The 19645-nt window shown below is 32.7% G+C and overlaps 3 protein-coding genes across 4 annotated transcripts in view; 2 read left to right on the top strand and 1 right to left on the bottom strand.

Moving 5' to 3' along the window:
• LOC111052458 (sodium/potassium/calcium exchanger 4) overlaps nt 1–7421 on the top strand; it is a 56301-nt gene extending 48880 nt beyond the window's left edge. Inside the window, exon 9 of the mRNA XM_039422955.1 lies at nt 5844–7421. Coding sequence (XP_039278889.1) covers nt 5844–5948 — 105 coding nt within the window. The 3' untranslated portion in view covers nt 5949–7421. The remainder of the gene's footprint in view (nt 1–5843) is intronic.
• Nucleotides 7422–7792: 371 nt separating this feature from the next.
• Nucleotides 7793–18983, bottom strand: LOC111052459 (secernin-1). 2 transcript variants are annotated; one of them, XM_039425013.1, is made up of 8 exons: nt 18859–18983; nt 16985–17172; nt 15892–16079; nt 14419–14615; nt 13586–13692; nt 12178–12381; nt 10769–10930; nt 7793–9819 (listed from the first exon to the last, which is right to left on the bottom strand). In XM_039425013.1, exons 2-8 carry the CDS (start codon nt 17138–17140, stop codon nt 9589–9591), a joined length of 1245 nt encoding a protein of 414 aa, XP_039280947.1. In that variant the 5' UTR covers nt 17141–17172; nt 18859–18983; the 3' UTR covers nt 7793–9588. The 2 variants fall into 2 exon arrangements, with proteins under 2 accessions (XP_039280947.1, XP_039280946.1); XM_039425012.1 differs by lacking the exon at nt 18859–18983 and adding an exon at nt 18410–18559.
• Nucleotides 18984–19645, top strand: part of LOC111052457 (probable citrate synthase 2, mitochondrial) — a 47005-nt gene continuing 46343 nt past the window's right edge. The window contains exon 1 of the mRNA XM_022339140.2: nt 18984–19146. Coding sequence (XP_022194832.1) covers nt 19099–19146 — 48 coding nt within the window. The 5' untranslated portion in view covers nt 18984–19098. The remainder of the gene's footprint in view (nt 19147–19645) is intronic.

Below are 19645 nucleotides of genomic sequence, written 5' to 3'. Positions count from 1 at the left end.
TTTTTATAATCATGATTAGATTTTTCTTTATAAATGCAACTATTTATAAACTGAGCTTTTACTTCATATAGGTTATTGAAGACTTTTATAATAATCAATAATTGGAAGTGAAGTGATGTAATTTTATTTATTTTATTCAATATTCTTGTAGTGTCCACTTCACTCTGCATTTTTCAATTTGCATAAATTCTCATTTGATCAATTCTCATTCAAACACCAGTACAGCTGTTGAAAATTATATGTATTATATATAATATATAATCATTATGTACAATACATTACAATACATTTGTAAAACTGTGAACTATATTGTCCTCGTCATAGTCAACAATACAGAGAAGACAAACAATACTCCTCACAAGAACAATACTTCACTCTCTCACACATTCACTTTCTCTCTTACTAGCCACCCTTAGTACAAAGTTACAACAGTTCTGGTAGAGACGGGTGGTGGTGTCGAGAGAAAACTTCGACCTTGAGAGTCCCATTTTCGCTTGGGCAACTATAGTAGAAATAATAATAATAATAATAATAATAATAAGGTATGATAAATAAAACTCCACCATACTATTTATAAGTACACCATCTGCATTTGCTGAGATAAACCATGTCAAGATCTATTGGGATGCTCAGATGATCACTGATAGGCAGGTCCTGCATAACAAGCCTGATATCCTCTTGATGGACATGCTGAGAAAGGAGGCTATCATAATTGATATCGCGGTGCCAGCTGATGAGAATGATAAAAAAACCCGTGGAGAGAAACTTAGGAAATATCAGGAACTTGCATTTGAGCTCAAAGATATGTATGATTTGCACAAGGTCAAAATAAAATTATTATAACTGTGGGAGGGCTGATACCAAAAAAACAACAGTGGAATGCTGCAGAATGATTGACGTTTCAGGCAATCTAGTATAGAAAATGCAAGAATCAGTTCTACTAGATGCAGCACCTATAGTACGTCAAACACTGCAATGTACCTGGTAGTTTAAATTTAGGCTGATAAGAACAATAGAGACGAATTGGAGGTTGCATGTAAATTCCCCTCTTATTTGTATAATCCGCAGAAGCGTGAATAATTATAATAAAAACTACAGTAAGGAAAACTAGTGACTATTATCATAGAGAAACAATAGCGTAAGTAGATATCCCATGGTATAGGACGTTTATGTTACAACTTTTACTGTTATCTCAAGCCGATTACTGTTGATTATTGTAGACTTCTACTGTTTTGTTGGGGTGAGAGTGCATGAACGGCACAGTATGAGAGACTACAAGCATCACACAGCTTCACGGGAAAGAACTGCGTGGACTATCGGCTTGAGATAACAGTAAAAGTTGCGACATAAAAGTCCTATACCATGGGATATCTACTTACGCTATTGTCTCTCTATGCTATTATACCACACCATCACACCAACAAACACTGTCAAAAACTAGTGGGACAAACAACAGAGACTAATACTTGTATAATATGAACTTTAATAATGCATTAATATTGTCAATAGTCAACAAATTACAACTGTATGTTACTGTTACATGTACAATACGAATCATATTCAACAGTCAACAAACTCAATAGTAAAGTGCGCTTACTTGACACTCTAAATACCAACTATCTGGTTGTGAAGATACATTCCTTCAGAATAATAATGATAGTTATGAAAGTGATAGTTCAAGTGATTGTTGATTATGTTAATGGTAGTAAAAAATGATTACTCACTGTTCGTGAAGCGCGTTTTGCCAGCAGTGAGTAAAGCAATTTCTTCTTATAAAGATCCTAAAATAGTAAATCACTTTTACACATTCATCTAATCATATTGTTTGAACAAAATTTCACTTGATGCAGTAACACATCAAGTTTAATTTGAAGATGAATTCAATCACATTAATTTTTTGCTATACTTAACACCATAGAATAAGGTATTTGGTATACTTTTTAACATAATAGAATAACAAGATATAATATATCTTATATTATATAAATTTTATTATATTTAGTCATAGAAGTGAAAATAATTTATGATGAATCATCACTTTCATAACTATTCTAGAGCTTTGAGGCTACGGAGGCAAATGGCAGATCAAAAACTTTCTATTTCCAAAAATAAATAATTACAAAAATTACATGATACACAATAAAATTTATATGTTAGGACTGCCTTTATTTTTGTGTAGGGGAGTTCAGTAAAACAGTCATTTTAAAAATAATAACGGTGTATATCGTGCAGCTTAATTGTACTTATTAAAGCTATATTAATGAAATATGATATAAGATTTTGCCTTCACAAATCTTTTCTGAACTAGTATGTGCTGCGGTGCACCAGTCCCCGGCAATTTTCCTTATCTTTCCCAGATAAGAGAAAAAAAATCATTTCTTACAGCAATATCACAGTGAAGGTTAGGAATAAAATAACAATCTACAAGCTAAAAAAGAATTTGATGTTGAAACTGTGGAATGGAGGTTTGAAAGATTTGAACTCTGTTACTAAAATTGGGTCGATTAACGTGCATATCATTGAGATCGGATCAACTACTTGGACACCTCCCAGCCAATACAGTACAGCCACCATCCATCATGATCTCTAATCTCAGATCCACAGTTCTCAGAGGCTAAAGGTGAGTGTGCATTAGGTCGGTGGGGCGGCGCGCAGGAGAGCGGAAAATGGGAGGTACCGTACGTGTACTGCGAGCGCGGCGCGGCTCCGTTTTGGAATAGTTGTTCGTGACGTAGACTTGTAAATTGCGATTTGAGGTTAGACTGGAAGACGACAGAGCAGCTATTTACTGAACTGGCCCGGTGATACCAACGATCTGGCCCAATGATGCCAACTGTTGATGATATCAACCTGGTGATCTATACTAACTGTTAGTATACATCGATGGGTGATGCTGGAAAGAAGCAGAGCTCGGAAACAGCCGAGCCCTCACGAAGCTATCCGAACGTGGAAATAATCCGACCTACCGTCCGTGCACTAGGTTGGTAGATCGGCGCGGCGTTCTATAAAAGTCCAGAGACTTCTCGAGATCCGCGCCGCGCTATACTCCCGACCCAATGCACAGAGGTTCACTTGATCACATGTATTTAATTCCAGGTCGAAAATTTTCCGGGCCGCGCCGAGCCGCTCCACCGACCTAGTACACGCTCTACTTTAATCGTTACTTTCATAAAATATTTTAGAGCTTAGAGGCAGAGCTCCCATAATTTATGAATATCAGATAGGAAAAGCTTACATATTATGCAAAAATGTAAATATGACCAGTTACTTATATGTCCCTTAGCTCGGTGTTTTTTATGGCTGCTCTAACTTTTAGGGCCGGTTTCCGAGCTCGGGATTTAGATAAGTTCTAGACTTTAAACAGCTGGAGTCAGAAAATTGACTTTCCAAAACGCGGCGTAGTCGCAGTAAATAGTCGTAGCAAAATAATTCTTTATTTTCTCATTTCTATAATTGGAAATGTTTTTCCTTGACGAAATGAAACATTCCTAAATAGTTCAAAATAGCTGAAACTTTACACTATTTTCTCTTTATTTTATTGTGTGTTCAATTTTCTAGTTTTTCAAATTTCAATTTAAACGTGGACTGCGACTACGCCCAGTTTCGGAAAGCCAATTTTCTGACTCCAGCTGTTTAAAGTCTAGAACCTAGCTAAATCCCGAGCTCGGAAACCGGCCCTTAATATGATTTTTCCTCCACCTACTGTCTAAAGTACTTACTTTACTCCCTCAAACATAATACTAAAGTGTCACTTTTTTGCTCTCGGTAGTAAAAAACAGAAAAACTCCCTAGGGAGTAAAAGTGACTCCATTTAAATAACATGGGAAGCATCTCTATTTTAAAAACTTACATGGTAATAGGTTAGAAGGTCTAAGCTCAGATGAGAAAGCATAATAGAGGTGTCTGTCATTGAGTCAACTGAATTCAATACCACAACCAGAAATTTGATCAACTCATGAAATACATGTTTGTATGATAATTATTATATTCTTAATATTAGTAGACGATAAAAATTTATATGTTAGGACTGCCTTTATTTTTGTGTAGGGGAGTTCAGTAAAACAGTCATTTTAAAAATAATAACGGTATATCGTGCAGCTTAATTGTACTTATTAAAGCTATATTAATGAAATATGATATAAGATTTTGCCTTCACAAATCTTTTCTGAACTAGTATGTGCTGCGGTGCACCAGTCCCCGGCAATTTTCCTTATCTTTCCCAGATAAGAGAAAAAAATCATTTCTTACAGCAATATCACAGTGAAGGTTAGGAATAAAATAACAATCTACAAGCTAAAAAAGAATTTGATGTTGAAACTGTGGAATGGAGGTTTGAAAGATTTGAACTCTGTTACTAAAATTGGGTCGATTAACGTGCATATCATTGAGATCGGATCAACTACTTGGACACCTCCCAGCCAATACAGTACAGCCACCATCCATCATGATCTCTAATCTCAGATACACAGTTCTCAGAGGCTAAAGGTGAGTGTGCATCGGTGGGGCGGCGCGCAGGAGAGCGGAAAATGGGAGGTACCGTACGTGTACTGCGAGCGCGGCGCGGCTCCGTTTTGGAATAGTTGTTCGTGACGTAGACTTGTAAATTGCGATTTGAGGTTAGACTGGAAGACGACAGAGCAGCTATTTACTGAACTGGCCTGGTGATGCCAACGATCTGGCCCAATGATGCCAACTGTTGATGATATCAACCTGGTGATCTATACTAACTGTTAGTATAGATCGATGGGTGATGCTGGAAAGAAGCAGAGCTCGGAAACAGCCGAGCCCTCACGAAGCTATCCGAACGTGGAAATAATCCGACCTACCGTCCGTGCACTAGGTTGGTAGATCGGCGCGGAGTTCTATAAAAGTCCAGAGACTTCTCGAGATCCGCGCCGCGCTATACTCCCGACCCAATGCACAGAGGTTCACTTGATCACATGTATCTAATTCCAGGTTGAACATTTTCCGGGCCGCGCCGAACCGCTCCACCGACCTAGTACACGCTCTACTTAAATCATTACTTTCATAAAATATTTTAGAGCTTAGAGGCAGAGCTCCCATAATTTATGAATATCAGATAGGAAAAGCTTACATATTATGCAAAAATGTAAATATGACCAGTTACTCATTATGTCCCTTAGCTCGGTGTTTTTTATGGCTGCTCCAACTTTTAGGGCCGGTTTCCGAGCTCGGGATTTAGATAAGTTCTAGACTTTAAACAGCTGGAGTCAGAAAATTGGCTTTCCAAAACGCGGCGTAATCGCAGTAAATAGTCGTAGCAAAATAATTCATTATTTTTTCATTTCTATAATTGGAAATGTTTTTCCTTGACGAAATGAAACATTCCTAAATAGTTCAAAATAGCTGAAACTTTACACTATTTTCTCTTTATTTTATTGTGTGTTCAATTTTCTAGTTTTTCAAATTTCAATTTAAACGTGGACTGCGACTACGCCCCGTTTCGGAAAGCCAATTTTCTGACTCCAGCTGTTTAAAGTCTAGAACTTAAATCCCGAGCTCGGAAACCGGCCCTTTATAATATGCTTTTATCTTTAACACATTCACTGGCTTACCTCAACATATTAAATTAGAGTTTTGTATTTCTATGAATAAAATGAAACTAATAGAAAAGTTTTTTTAATTCTGTATTTTCTATATTGTATTGGTAGTGACAATTGCGAGTTTTCAAAACTCTTTTTCCACCAACAGTACTCTTTTTATTTGGTTTGAATCTCGTACTTAACCTTTTCATGTTTTGTATCATTATTTTTTCCTGTTGTCTTTACACTTTTTGCTTCATTCAATGATTATTGTTAATTTATTTTATTTGTTTATTCCAGGTTGGCTATGCCTGCTTATTGATGTATCTTTGTTTTCTTATTCTGGCCTCATTAATAGAATTGAATGTGTTCTTTGTTGTGAACTTGCCGACGTGTGGACGGTGAACGGATGTGAGTGCTAGTTACTAACATTCTACTTTACCAATGGTAACACAAACTTTTCATCATTTTTAATGAATAGTAACAAAACTATTTTGTACCTTTCAATAAAAGACATTTTTTTATTTTAGGAGATAATTGCAATTTATCTCGAAAGGTAACAATCATTATAATTAATATTAATGTGTTATTTTAGAAGGTATTAGTGGAATGGCACTAATGTTATCGTCGTTAATATTCATCAGTAATCTGTCAGACAATGTTTGAGGCAAATTTTGCTGAATGATACTCTACCACAGTTCATCGAATTTTCAATGTGCGTCATAGTATCGTTTCATGAAGAGGAACTATAGATGTTTGATTAAACTCTGAGAAATAAGTAACTGATGCTTGTTACTTATAAAATTCGAATCAGAAGTATCTCTTATAAATCATTCAATGAGTCTTAAAGATTGTCACATTGTGTCTTATAGAATTGTTGAAGTAATTGATCTTTGAATACTTCCAGATTTCAATATTCAGTCTTAGTGAAGATTAATTTCAAAAGTCAGACATCGCTACATTTCCAATTGGGTGATCTCAGAAAGATTTCATTGTAATGTTAATATACCTGGAGAAATATTGTTCATTGTGAAGAGGAAGTTATTAGTAATTTCTTTGAGTAGTTTCTGGTTGTTTATTGCGAAAATGAAATTATTGTGGTGCAACAAAATTTCTCAAGTCTCAAAGACTTGACAAACATTACTGAGAGCTCGCTTGTAATATTTTCCATGATTATCACTTGAATGGTTTGATTTTTTCCTCATATTTTTATCACCACTTGATAAAATGTTTGATGTTTCAATCAATTGGTTATAAAATATTACAAAGGCAATTTGATACTTTAAAGACACATTTATTTCTATTGTGACTTCATTATTAGAAAACTTTGAAAACTATTCAATTTAATTTCAATGTAACATTGATAAATTCTGGGATCTATTCCTGAATGGATTTAGAACCCTTGAAATTTGCTTTTATCCGAAATCATTGTTTTGAAGAGTATGTTTATTTGGTTATTAAACACATGAAAAGAGGGTTTTGAATTTTTATTGTTATTGTTGATTGTAAGAAATTAAGGTCTTTAGAAAATGTGAATAATTAAATTATTCAAATTACAGGGAAAGTATGAAATTCTATTTTAATTTTACACTGTATAAATAAAAGCAGCTTTAATACGAATTTCTGCTAGGACTTGTGTGTATTTCACTCGCCAGAATTTATTTTTATTTTGGTTTTGCTCTCTAACCTATCTTGCTCCAATATTGAATTTAGACTACATTTCCTATGTAGTTGTCAATACTTAGCCTTCAGCATTTTAATAATCATTTAGATTAACTTATTTCTATTGTGATTAGAAATAATTCTATTATTTTAAGGAATATAATAATGAGAAATCTTATGAGTGACTTTGTAAAATAAATGACTATATGTTTTATATTTGGCAGGGATTTTTTCAATTCCGTTATTCTCATTGCATGTTGGGGGAATCTACCGATTCCGCCCCGCGTTCAGAATGTGTATGGCTACTCACATATTGAACGTAAAAAAGTGAACGTCAGTGAAGTGATCACGAGTGACGTCATATCACTCTCACTAGCAGCCGACATTAGATTCCCCGACTGTAGGAGTGAAGTTCAAATTCACACCAGTATCCTAAGGATGCTTCAAGCAAAGCACTACTGTCTTATTACAACGTATTAGCCTAGTTAATGAGATACCAATTTCTATCCTATAATTTCCATTCCAATTGCTAATAAAAGATTAGGCTGGAATAAGATGTGAAAACTTCAATAAGAATAAGCAATCAATGCAGCAGAAACTGTTTATTTGGTCCAAAGCATAATAAAAGATAATTTTTCAACATTATTACTCATTAAAACAATAATAAAAATCATAATCAAGATGATTTTAATATACTGTATTATAAATTTATAAAGCTAGCTTATATGCTATTTTAAGAGTCTCATAATCATAATAATGATCATTAATCTGCTACGATTGAACAAGAAAAGAAATCATGGTTTCTTTAGTAAATTCTTCCCAACATTACTGTTGTAAAAAAAACAAGAAATCATGGTTATTTATTTCATAAATAATACATAAATTCGCTTATGAATAACTGATCTATAAAATAACATCATTTTCATTAAATATCCGATTATTCTAGAATCACAGAGTAGGCTACTGTATATATGAATTGAGCATTAACCCATACAATTTTAATGTAAAAGTTCAGAATTAAAAAAGATAGCTTCAAAATGAAACATCAAAATATTGTAAATTGAAACGTTAACCGTTTTTAATTCTTTTTAATTCAACTCTAGTATGAACTGTTTTATTACTAGAGTTGTTGAATATTGAAAATTTGGCATTATATTTCAGATTATTTGATCTTATTAATATATATTCAGCCCCCGATACAAAGCAGATGCAACACCCCTTTGATTTCAAAACAGATGAAATTGTCAAAACTGAAGCATAAAATTGATGCAGAAAACACAATTCATGTTTAACTTGGAGTTGACCAATAGAATAAATTGATTCCAACATTGTTTATTGATGTTATTTTCTCAAGTCTTGAGAAATACTGAATTATAAATTCTTATAAATAGTACGTAGTAATTGCCAAGTCAAATTAATCACGGTATTATCTGAAATTAATCTATGACAGATTATCTATCCTACTTTAAATAAATCCATGCCTGTCTGTTACATTATCAAACCTTTGGTTCTTGAATAAATAATTATGTTCTCTTATTGATTCTAACCTACTGTAATCGTGACACAATATTCAGAAAAGTTTTTGCGAACAATCACATTAATGCCAACTTTTATACAAAGTGCCAAGGTTTGGAAAATCCTCAACATCATCACAATTGAGTATCATAAAGCAATTGAATAGTTTTGAACTTAGAAATACAAAAATAATATTATAAAAATATCACAAGATCAATTTCACCATATAGAGCTACGCTAAGCCAAATATCAAAAGGACTCGTTACCTAAATTCTACTGTATATTATAATATAAGAAATTATTACTTTTGAAAGTAATAATTTATGAGATAGTGTTAATACTCCTCCGTCTACGATAGTACTCCCTCACTATACTATGATACTCATTACACTGGGAATATAGTATAATACAGATCAGTGCTTCCTAGAGTTTTTTGTTCAATATAATAAATAAATATTTAAATCCTTCATGTTTGGCCATTATCTCAAATGAGTTCTACATGCTATATTTAGAGCAATAAAAATGATGATACTGTTCGTTCACTTAGAGATAAAACAAATTTCAAAAAAAGAATTCCGTATCAGAATATCTTATTTTATATATCATGAAAGCTGATACATGCGTTCAGATATAATAAATTGGTATCAATAACCAAATACAAACATTCATAATACCCAGGTATATAAATACAATTGTACCTAGTGCAGTAATTAACCAGGAAAGCCACCCAATCCACATAGAAGCTTGTTGAACAGGGCTCACCACACTAGAGTATAAATATTTTGCGCAGTATTTAATATTAACAAGTATTAATAAAGAAATAATTTTTGGCGACCCAATATTGAGAAGTGACTTATCTCAGAATAGATTACTTCAAGAACTTGACTTCGGTTTCAACAACATCTTTGAGTAGGTCGTCCACTTCGCTGAGGCTCTGCCCCGGCTGAAATGTATCTAGGAACTTTTCGACGTCTTGCACGCAGCTTTTTTCCATCTCTTGCAGTTGATTCAAGACGTTGATCTTATCGATGACTGCTGCTCGATGGAGTCGGTACAGATTGTGCTCTCTAGCGACAGCTTTCTGGAATCTTGGTTTCACCTGAAGCACAAAACATGATTTCAATTGAAGTACTGAAAGTTTTGTAGTAAAAAATTATACTTATAAAATAGAAGTGATTAGTTGATAGAATATGATAGGTTTGAATGGATGAAGATGATTGAAGGAATAATAAAAATACTCAGTTCAATATAGCAAGTGATTGTTATGAGGTCACTATTGGCATAGCCGTATTTTCCATATTTTAAAAATTGGAAAATTAATTCAATTTGAAAATTAATCAATAGCACATCTATCAAACTTGGAATCAATCATAGTTTCGATGGATTTGAACTTAACGTGTATAGGCTTTTAATTTTTTTACTTGAAAACTTAAACTTATAATACAATAATTAGCTTTCTACAATAATTGTTCAATGCTCAATAAACCTGAGCTAAAACACTTAAACTAAAGCTTGAACTCATAATACAGTAATTACATTCTTGAAATAATTGTGCAATGCTCAATTGCTCAAAACTCAACTTACGTATGAGTTATTTACAAATACATATATCAAACAGTAGTTTCTATACCTTGATCAACAAAATTTAGTGTGTAATAGGTCTATCTGTTCAATTAGTCTCTAACAAATAGTTGATTTCCAGACTTCTCCCCTGAACCTATGAAATATCAATTTTCTCTATCAAATGTAGGGTATGCAGAACAGCCTCATTTTATTGAGTGCATAATAGATCATGAGTTCAATATTATTGGATATTAATTTATAATATGTACCGTTTTATAGGAGTGTTATAACATTTTAAATAATATTGAATAATTGTAGGTAAACTTCCTCTTCCTCTAGGCGTTACTTAATTCGTGATGTTCCCAATTAAGATTATAGAACTCTTTCAATAATGTTTTCATTCAATACAGAAAATATTTAATTAAGAACTATAGGTTTTCTAATGAAAAAAATTGTTGAAAAATTATTCAATTGTTCAGACTCACCTTTGCTGGATCTTCATCAAATGTAGGACTAATGGTGTGCCTTGAAATAGTAACGTTAGGCGTGAATATGAATGGCTTGAATACACTGAGAGAAGGGTCTGGAGTCCCCGTGAACCAATGACAGCTTGGCTTTTCGCTGTCTTTTGGTAGAATGACAGATACCTGCAACAACAAATTTATCTACAGAACCAGAAATGCTATTCACTATTTTTCTGATAGAATAGAATACCCTACTCACTTTTTTTAGGGCTACTGGAATTATCATCATCATTAAGTGCAAAATTGATAATAATTAATGGATCTTGAAGAGTTGGAAATAGTTGTTTTGTGATAAAATGAAAGGGAACATGATATTTCAATTTTGTTCCAATAGAATTTCATGGACAATTGTTACTAGGCTATCGCCCATTGTAGCATCATGTTTACACTAAATGTGATAACTTTATAGGCATTGTAGTAGTTTAGATTGGAGTAAAATTGAGTGGAGGTAATTTCTTAATAAAATATAGAAATGATTGGATAGAATTTGAACAACCTACTGTTGCCATATTTGCTGCGTGAAAGGCCACCACAATTGCTGATGAACTGTGTTGGTGTGTTCACAAGAATGAATAGATAAATATTCCGTTATTGTATTCTATACAAATAGAGCATGGTTTTTTTGATTGCATAGCACTGAGAAAAAATTTAATCTTTTCTACATTACTATTTTATCACCAATGTTTTCATCATATTTTGAGAAAATATATTACATGATTAGAAGAGAGACATCAGTCTCAACCGAAACATATTCAAATCTTACATTGATAATCTCTTCTTTCTATCCATCATATCTCATCATAATCTATTCAATTCTTTCAATAAATTTACTGATTGGGTGAGAAATGAGACTTCCACTTAAAAGATTTCCACTTTCCATAGAGAAGCTTTCTGTTTCATTTCAACGCCCTTTTTTTATTCATGAACAGCGAAATTTTTCTTGAAAAAATAATCAAAACTGTACAATTCTGAAATACAGCCATAAAAATTGTAAAATATATTGGAATACCTACTTTAGTCAATTGGGTGTGTTTTCAGATTCAGAACCTTTTTATTCATGAGCAGGCAAATTTTCTTGGAAAAATAATCAAAACTGTACAATTCTGAAAAACAGCAATAAAAAAGTTTTGTTTCTAAGGTTATATAGGATTACTTTAGTTAATTGGGTCTGTTTTCAGATTTAGATCATATTAAAATTATTAACAAATTCCTGAAAAAATATGATGCAATGAGTAGCCTACACAACGTCATGTATTTTATTAGATCATAGAGGCTATTTGGTAATTTCTCATGAAATCGGATATGATAACTTCAATAGATTATTTATTGGTTATGTGCAAATAAAAATGATTTAGGCTACAGTGACTTACGTGAGAGGCAGTAGTTGCAAAATCATCTCCATCAATAGAAGGTTTACAGATTGAAGATTTCTTATCTCTCAGAATTTCGAACATATTCTCTGCAGAAAACTTTTCAACTTGTGCTATTTTATCTTCCAATATTCGGTGATCAAGACTAAGACATGCCATTTCGTCGTTTGCATTGGAGAACAACTTTGAAAAATTTAGTTCTGTCTGCAAAATAAATACAATTAATATATTAAAAATAAGAATAATTTTATTCCTTCAATGCACAACATTGCTATCGGAAAAGTCAATTTGATAATAATTCCGTACATAACTTCAGGTTCCAATCTCACAATAGTAAAATGTACATAATAATTCATATATACAAGGTAGCATCGAATAGAAAAAAGAATATAGATTAAATAGGATAAAGCCATATTGTAATGAGTAAAAAGTAAATTCGTATGGCTTTTGTTGGTGGGGAGTCCCTTGCGGGAAGGTCCCACCGCCTGAATATATAATTTAAGCCGTCAATGGGCCTTACGACTGTCATACTTCAGCCGGGACCGACAGTTTAACGTGCCCATCCGATAACACGGGAGTGATCTGGTTAAAAAACGTTTGGTATTGAGAGGGTTTGAACCCGGGATCTCTATGCTGCTACGCAGGCACTCTATCCACTAGACCACGGATCACTCCAATGTAATGAGTGAAAAATAGTCTATAGTCTATAAAGATTGATTGATTGAATTGATTACTCCATATTGCAGATGCAGATTGCAGATTACAATAAAGGTATATTACGGCAATTAGGCAGATTACAATTAAATTGCAAATTTAAAGCAAATATCATAGAATCTATTTGGAATCCAAGCAATTTTGTGATTTCAATATTTAAAATGCTTATTCTAATAAAATTGCAAAGTGTATTTCATAGAGTGAAACATTTTGTAATCTGTAATGCCATTCCAATAAGTATTCTGGTATGGAAAACAAGATTGATTAAACTGATTAGTTCATGAGAGAATATTTTTGAGAATGTGAAATAAGTTCAGTTGCTAGTGGAGATTGAACCAATTTGTTGAATATTGCATCATATCATAAATCAAGACAACAAATCTAATGATAGGGTATCACATAAAAATGATAGTGATGAATGGTTAAATATAAATCATTAATTATGTTTAACGGTAGAGGACGAGGTATACTATAATCTACCCTATTTTTGAGTTATAATTATACTCATCTATGACTTTCCTACTACTAATTTACGCATCCAATAAAAATTCAGCTATAGAGAGATAGCATTGACGAGCTCTTTCAAGCCATTTCAAAGTCTGGATAGAAAAGGAATTTACTCAAACAGTTATTCTATATATTTTATTTATAGAAAATATGTTTTACATGAAGACAAAGTAAATAAAATACTCACCCCTTCGTCCCATTGCAGCTTATCTTTTGCATATTGTTTTAAATTCTCAGACATCCTATCTATTTTAGTCGTAATGCTCAGTCTATTAGAAATATGTCTAGTTCCACCTGTAAAAATGTTAAAATTTTCAATAATTTGGAATCATCAATTGAAAAATAAAAAACCGATTGGAATGAATCAATCAAAATTGATGGTAAAATATCTGATTGGAAACTTTATTTTCTCGCATGAGATATCCAGATGACAATTGAACTGATTTTTTATTTGTTATCACAAACATAAAATTATTTTAGAAGCAACAAAAAAGAAAGCCATAACATTTTTGTTATTTGATTTGTAATTACAAAAACCTGTTTAAAAAAGTCTAGAGTGAATTAATGGTAAAATGTATGCTGGGAAGCTTTATTTTTGCATGAGATTTTCAAATGGCAATTAAACGGAATTTTAATTTGTTATCATAAACATGAAATTATTTTGGAAGCGATAGAAAAGTATGATTAGAAGAGTAATAGCAATAGAAAAGTAACACTACAAATCTTACAAAGTATGAATAATTTCAAGTTTGGATTATAAAAAAGAAGACATTCCACTGCTAAAGTGTGAGGTGGTAGTTCAACACTAACAGTAGGACTACCTTCTTTCTTATGATCTGAAATTGGAATTATTGTGAATTTATTAATGAAAACTATTTAATGAAGAAAAATGAGGTCAACATAACTTGAAGAGGATAAGGTTTTAAAATGAAAATTAGAAAGTTGACATTGGTCATTAAACTTCTCGGAAGTTTTCAATAGATTGAGTGGATAAAAATGAATCTAATTGAAGCAACTAACCTGTGACACACTCAGCCGCCCACAACCTGCCACCAGTTTCCAGAACCCAGACCTCCTTGGCGTCGGCAATTAGGAATGAGTTATGGTAGCTGAGACTGAGGTAGTCCGAGCAGGGTCCACCTTGACCGAACTCCTCCAACAACGAAGTGATCACATTGACGGCCTCGCTAGCGGAGCTCGAACGCTCAAGTCCCAATCTATTAAGTAATATTTAACAAGTCATAATCTGTTGAGTAATATTAAACATACAAGCATAATATAGACTTACAGTGTTCATACATTACAAAAAAATGTGGAGTACCAAAGGTCCACTACCCTACTCAAAAAGTGTACCAAAGGCGTTGATTCAACTTTATACCATCCTCTAGACCGAAGAAAACATGATTGTGATCTGGTTCATGAGATGTTAGTATTACTATCATGTACTAAAAAGTTAGGTCAGATTGTACATGAATATTCTTTTAATTAATGATTAATGTCTTGACATGTATTAATGTCAGATTCATGGCTTGAATCTGTGTTCTCACCATGATGTGTCATTAGTACGGTGAGCTATCTGACGATTTCATATGTTAGTTTTGTAAGAGCATTTTACCTCTCTTACATAAATCTAAATTCTATGAAAAAACATGTTCAGCTAACTCTAAGACTTCCCTTTAAATGCAAAAATCCATTTTCAAAACTAGTGGCAACACCTTTGATAAATTAGTTCTCTTTTTAGATTATTATTCTAAAGTGATCTAACTTACATCTAATTTCATCTTCTATAAAAATTTGGAAGAGATACAGTTTTATGTTCAGCCTTTTGTCGTCTCTCAATCATTATTGTAGTTTATGATTTGTGGCTATTTTAATGAATAAATAAAACAATCATACAGCATGTCAAAATGCGAGTCATTCACTCGAATGAGAGTAATTTTCCCACAGATCGATATTCACAAAAGGGCCAGCAGCTTGAACAACAAAATATTTCAATAATGAAACTCAGATTCTGGAAACTTTGAATGCTACTGAACTGTGTTTCTGCCTTGATTTCTTGCAACCTTACAATAGGGAATCTCCAATAATACCAAATGACAGTCAACAGTTAATACAACGGGAAAACTTAGATAAAATACAATGATAATTCACAGTTAATACAACAGGATGTCTATCCAATGATAGTAGTGTACACTTGTACACTTCTAGTACAGTAAATACATTAGGGATCAATAATATTCTGCGGTACTAACTTTTCTCTATAGGGTTACTAAAATTATTGAAACATAATAAAAATTATCAAATACCCTTTTTTTATTAAATCACAACTTGTTTCAACTCAGAGCCATTTTCAAGTGTAAATCCACTACAAATTCACACTTGAAAATAAAGTTGTGTGAACTAATTGTGATTTTATGAAATAAAAAAGGTACTTGATATCCTACTATTCTATAGGGTAAAGCATGAGAATTCCAACTCATTTAGTATACTTGCCTGACAAGGTCCGTACCAAGCAGTCTCTCCTCATCTGGTGACTCATCTGTGACAACAGTGGAGACTGGTTGGTTGCCGATGACAACGCCGTCCTCATTGGCTCCCATCTCCGCGCCCCACATCCACGAGGGTTTACTCAAAATAACCGCCTTGGTCGCTTCAACCTGGGGCACTTCGATGTAGGTGCACTGAGGGAGCAGAAACGAAATAAGATGCCTACTACACTTTGCTGAACACAACAGTGGATTCCAGACTACACTTTTTGGGTCTATTCAAGACTTATTATAAGGGTAAAAAATAGCAGAGCGTCGATGGTAGAGAGGGTATCAGAAAAGGTAAGTTAAGTGTGTTGAAAGTAATGCATGTTGTATCCAAATGTCTCCACCTCCACTTCCTTTTACCTCTTCTACCTTTACTGCTCCAATAATATTACTACTGTACTTGAAACTTCACGACTAATCTATTTCTTGATTCAGATTTGTTGTGCCTGATTGTGAAGAGTAAAACCACTAGTTCTAACTAACGTGGATAACTAACTGTAGATATTTTATGTAGACTCTGTAGCTAGCTAGCCTCAATGTTGAATTATTATTCACAATAATAATGATACCTCATATTTGCCCCATTTGTTTGGCTGTATAAAATCAGAAAGATAGTCGAAATAAGTATTTTCCGATCAAACACTGTACGGTATGTGGTTGATTTAATTTTTCTTTGGAAAAAATTTGAATAAATTTTATTGTCAAATCATTCTTAATTGTAGCTTCCAATTTAATTTACTATTTACGGTGGTATAGCATACCGTACAAAAATTGATTAATAGTACTGCTCAAATTTTGAATTGTGTCTTCTTGGACTGTTCCTAAAGTCTAAATAAAATAATTATTTATTATCATCTTGATGCTAAACAATAATGAAGTAGGCCCGGTAACAAGAACTTATGCTTATCAATTTACTCCCTTTGTGAAGGAGTAATAATGATTTAAATTATTTACTTCCTGAGAGAAAAGAGTAATAATGAGCATCGTAATGGCATATATTCTATTTTACTATTACTACACCAATTATTACTCTAATATTATCATGAACTTACTTCTAACTTATCGCCCGAACTGAAGGATTTTCCAGGAACGTGAATAACTTCTTGAACCTCATTTTGTGGCCTATCTGAATTCTTACCAAAAATAACAGCACCATGTACAGTCGATGGAGGTAGAACAACAAATACATTGGATCCGATTGATTTCATGATGTTATGTGTCTTCAATTATTATCTCCAACCTGGAAAATAAATTGGAAACCAAATATATAATAGATTGTGAGTCAAATGTAATATATTGTAATTTAATGCAGTGTATTTTCAGCAGCATTTCGATTGAACCCAAAGCTATTTTCTCTTCCCCTTCTAAATTGAATGATTCAATTTTTGAATAAATTACCCTATATAGCAGCAGGTTATCGAAACAAGAATCAAAACTATCATTCTAGGCTATTATGAAAATAATACTATTTTTATTTAATATTATGGAAATTTATCTTTTTTGTCAATATAGGTGAACATAAAAAATGAAAATCATAAAAAATAACCACAGTAGGCCTACACAAGTCTACAGAAAAAATATATAAATGCTATTAATGATGACTTGATTTTGTTGGCTGTCTATTCAGAAACTGGAGTAGTTTTTTAGGTAAACCATGAATATCTAGAGATTCACCATGATTGTAAGATACTGTCAACATTTTGATAGTATTGGAATTGTTGGTGTTACAGGTGGTGTTATAGGAAGTGGTAAAAAGTGTAAGGTGAATTTCACTATAGCAGCATTAGCGCACTGTTGTCTGATATTGATTTTTCTGCTATCTATAAATACGGTAACTTGGGCCTCGGTAATTTTGGAAATTGGTCCTTATTAAGCTTATTATTATTGGTCCTAGTAGCTTATTTTCAATAAGTTATTTTTAAATACAAATATATTAAATCAAAAATGAATAAATAATTAAAAAAGGAACTATATTTATATATACTAACAGTTTTCAAATAAAGAACAAAAGATGTTAATTTTATTTTAATTTTAGTGAGCTACGTTTTCATAATGTTATATTCATTGTACGTTTATTGGTGGCAATTTCACATATTGTCATTGCTAAATTATATTTTATTATTATTGATTCTTACATTTTCATCATAAATGAACGTACAATATTTTAGGCTACAGTGGAAATATATTGGTTGGAAGAAAGAAAGTGGATTAGGCTTGAAATCTCTTCAGGTTGTCAGTTTGTACGGTATTATTCTGCTCCAGAATAGCGAGAAACTAGTTACTATGAACTCTTTTTCCAGGACTATTGTAGTCCATTGGTTACGGTACGGTGGATTGAAAGGACAAGTGGAAAAGAATAAAGAATTCTCAACTTGAAAATAAATGTGTTCCTACTCAACTATCCGAATCATTTACTCACAAGATTGAATAAAATCAATTCTAATCTATTAGTAAAATCAAATAAAGTGATTACATACCGGCTAGTTAGTGTAAATATCGATTTGAATCCAAACTCATTTGCAGAATGGAAAGGAGTTTTCCTGGAAACAGGAGCATTTACCGACACAGAGATCTCAAAGGCAGTGAAAAGCCAAAGAGCTTTTCCAAAGGCATTACCAGTAGGTACCAAAACAACAAGGCCTGAATGCATAACTCATGTAAAATTACCTATTGTAACTATCAGTTTCAAAATGTATAATTGATGAGAAAACTAATTTTAATCATAAAAAATATCATGTTTAGATGAATAATTTCAATGTTTTATTCTACATTTCCAATATTCCGTTATTCACTGTAGTGACTAACGAGGCCTGAAGGCCTCGAAGTCCTTGTTCAGTCGAGAGACCGTATTTTATTTTGATCTTCGAGCTTCTTTTAACCATTTGATCAATGTATGATATTCATGCATATTCAAAAATCAACGTACCGTACTATCTTTTCCGAAGAGTATACTCTTCCATCAAAAACAAATTAGATTACGTTTTCAAAACTCGATCCTTCAAGATGGCCGCCATCCAATATCGTACAGTGCTGCTGATGGTGGCACACGTCGACAGCTCATCACGTGACAAAACTGCTGTGTACGAATCCATTTTCTTTTTCAGTAGCGGTAGCGCTTGGAGAAGACGGTTTGCCTCGTTGAAGTGTGTTTAGATCCGGTATTACAATGGCTCTTTTTCGAATTACATCTTTCAAATTTCTTGAATTTAACCAGGTAAGTGTTTTTTTCAAATCTGTAATCAAAATCAATTCATGTTTTAATAATATAACTGACCCAAGTAAAAATGTATGTATGTTGCTATGGTTTCTCACTCACAATAATAGACCAGGTAATGTTATGTTTTTTCCTAAATTTATACAAAATATACTCTTAAAACACTGGTTTTATTAATAGATTAAATGTACTTGAACCCTTGAAGGTCAAAATCGCACGTCCTTTTCAACTTTTATAGGACCTTGAAAAGCATGTAACCGGTTTCTACATTGAGGTTATTGTATTGGAATAAGTTACCTACAGATTTATTTTGTTCATTTTTGCAGTAATTGCTAAGTTATTCCAAATTCCATGTCATCTGCTCTTTTACTATTAAAAACGTATATCTTTTTGAAATCTTGTTAGTAAACATGTATTTCATTCACTTTTGAAATATTAATGATTTTAGCATTAACTCTGCATAGTTTTGACCTCAAATGTTGTCCTTTCCTATTTTATA

This window comes from Nilaparvata lugens, chromosome 3 (genome assembly GCF_014356525.2).
Source record: "Nilaparvata lugens isolate BPH chromosome 3, ASM1435652v1, whole genome shotgun sequence".
Classification (NCBI taxonomy): Eukaryota; Metazoa; Arthropoda; class Insecta; order Hemiptera; family Delphacidae; genus Nilaparvata; species Nilaparvata lugens.
This window is presented reverse-complemented; position numbering and strand designations above follow the sequence as displayed.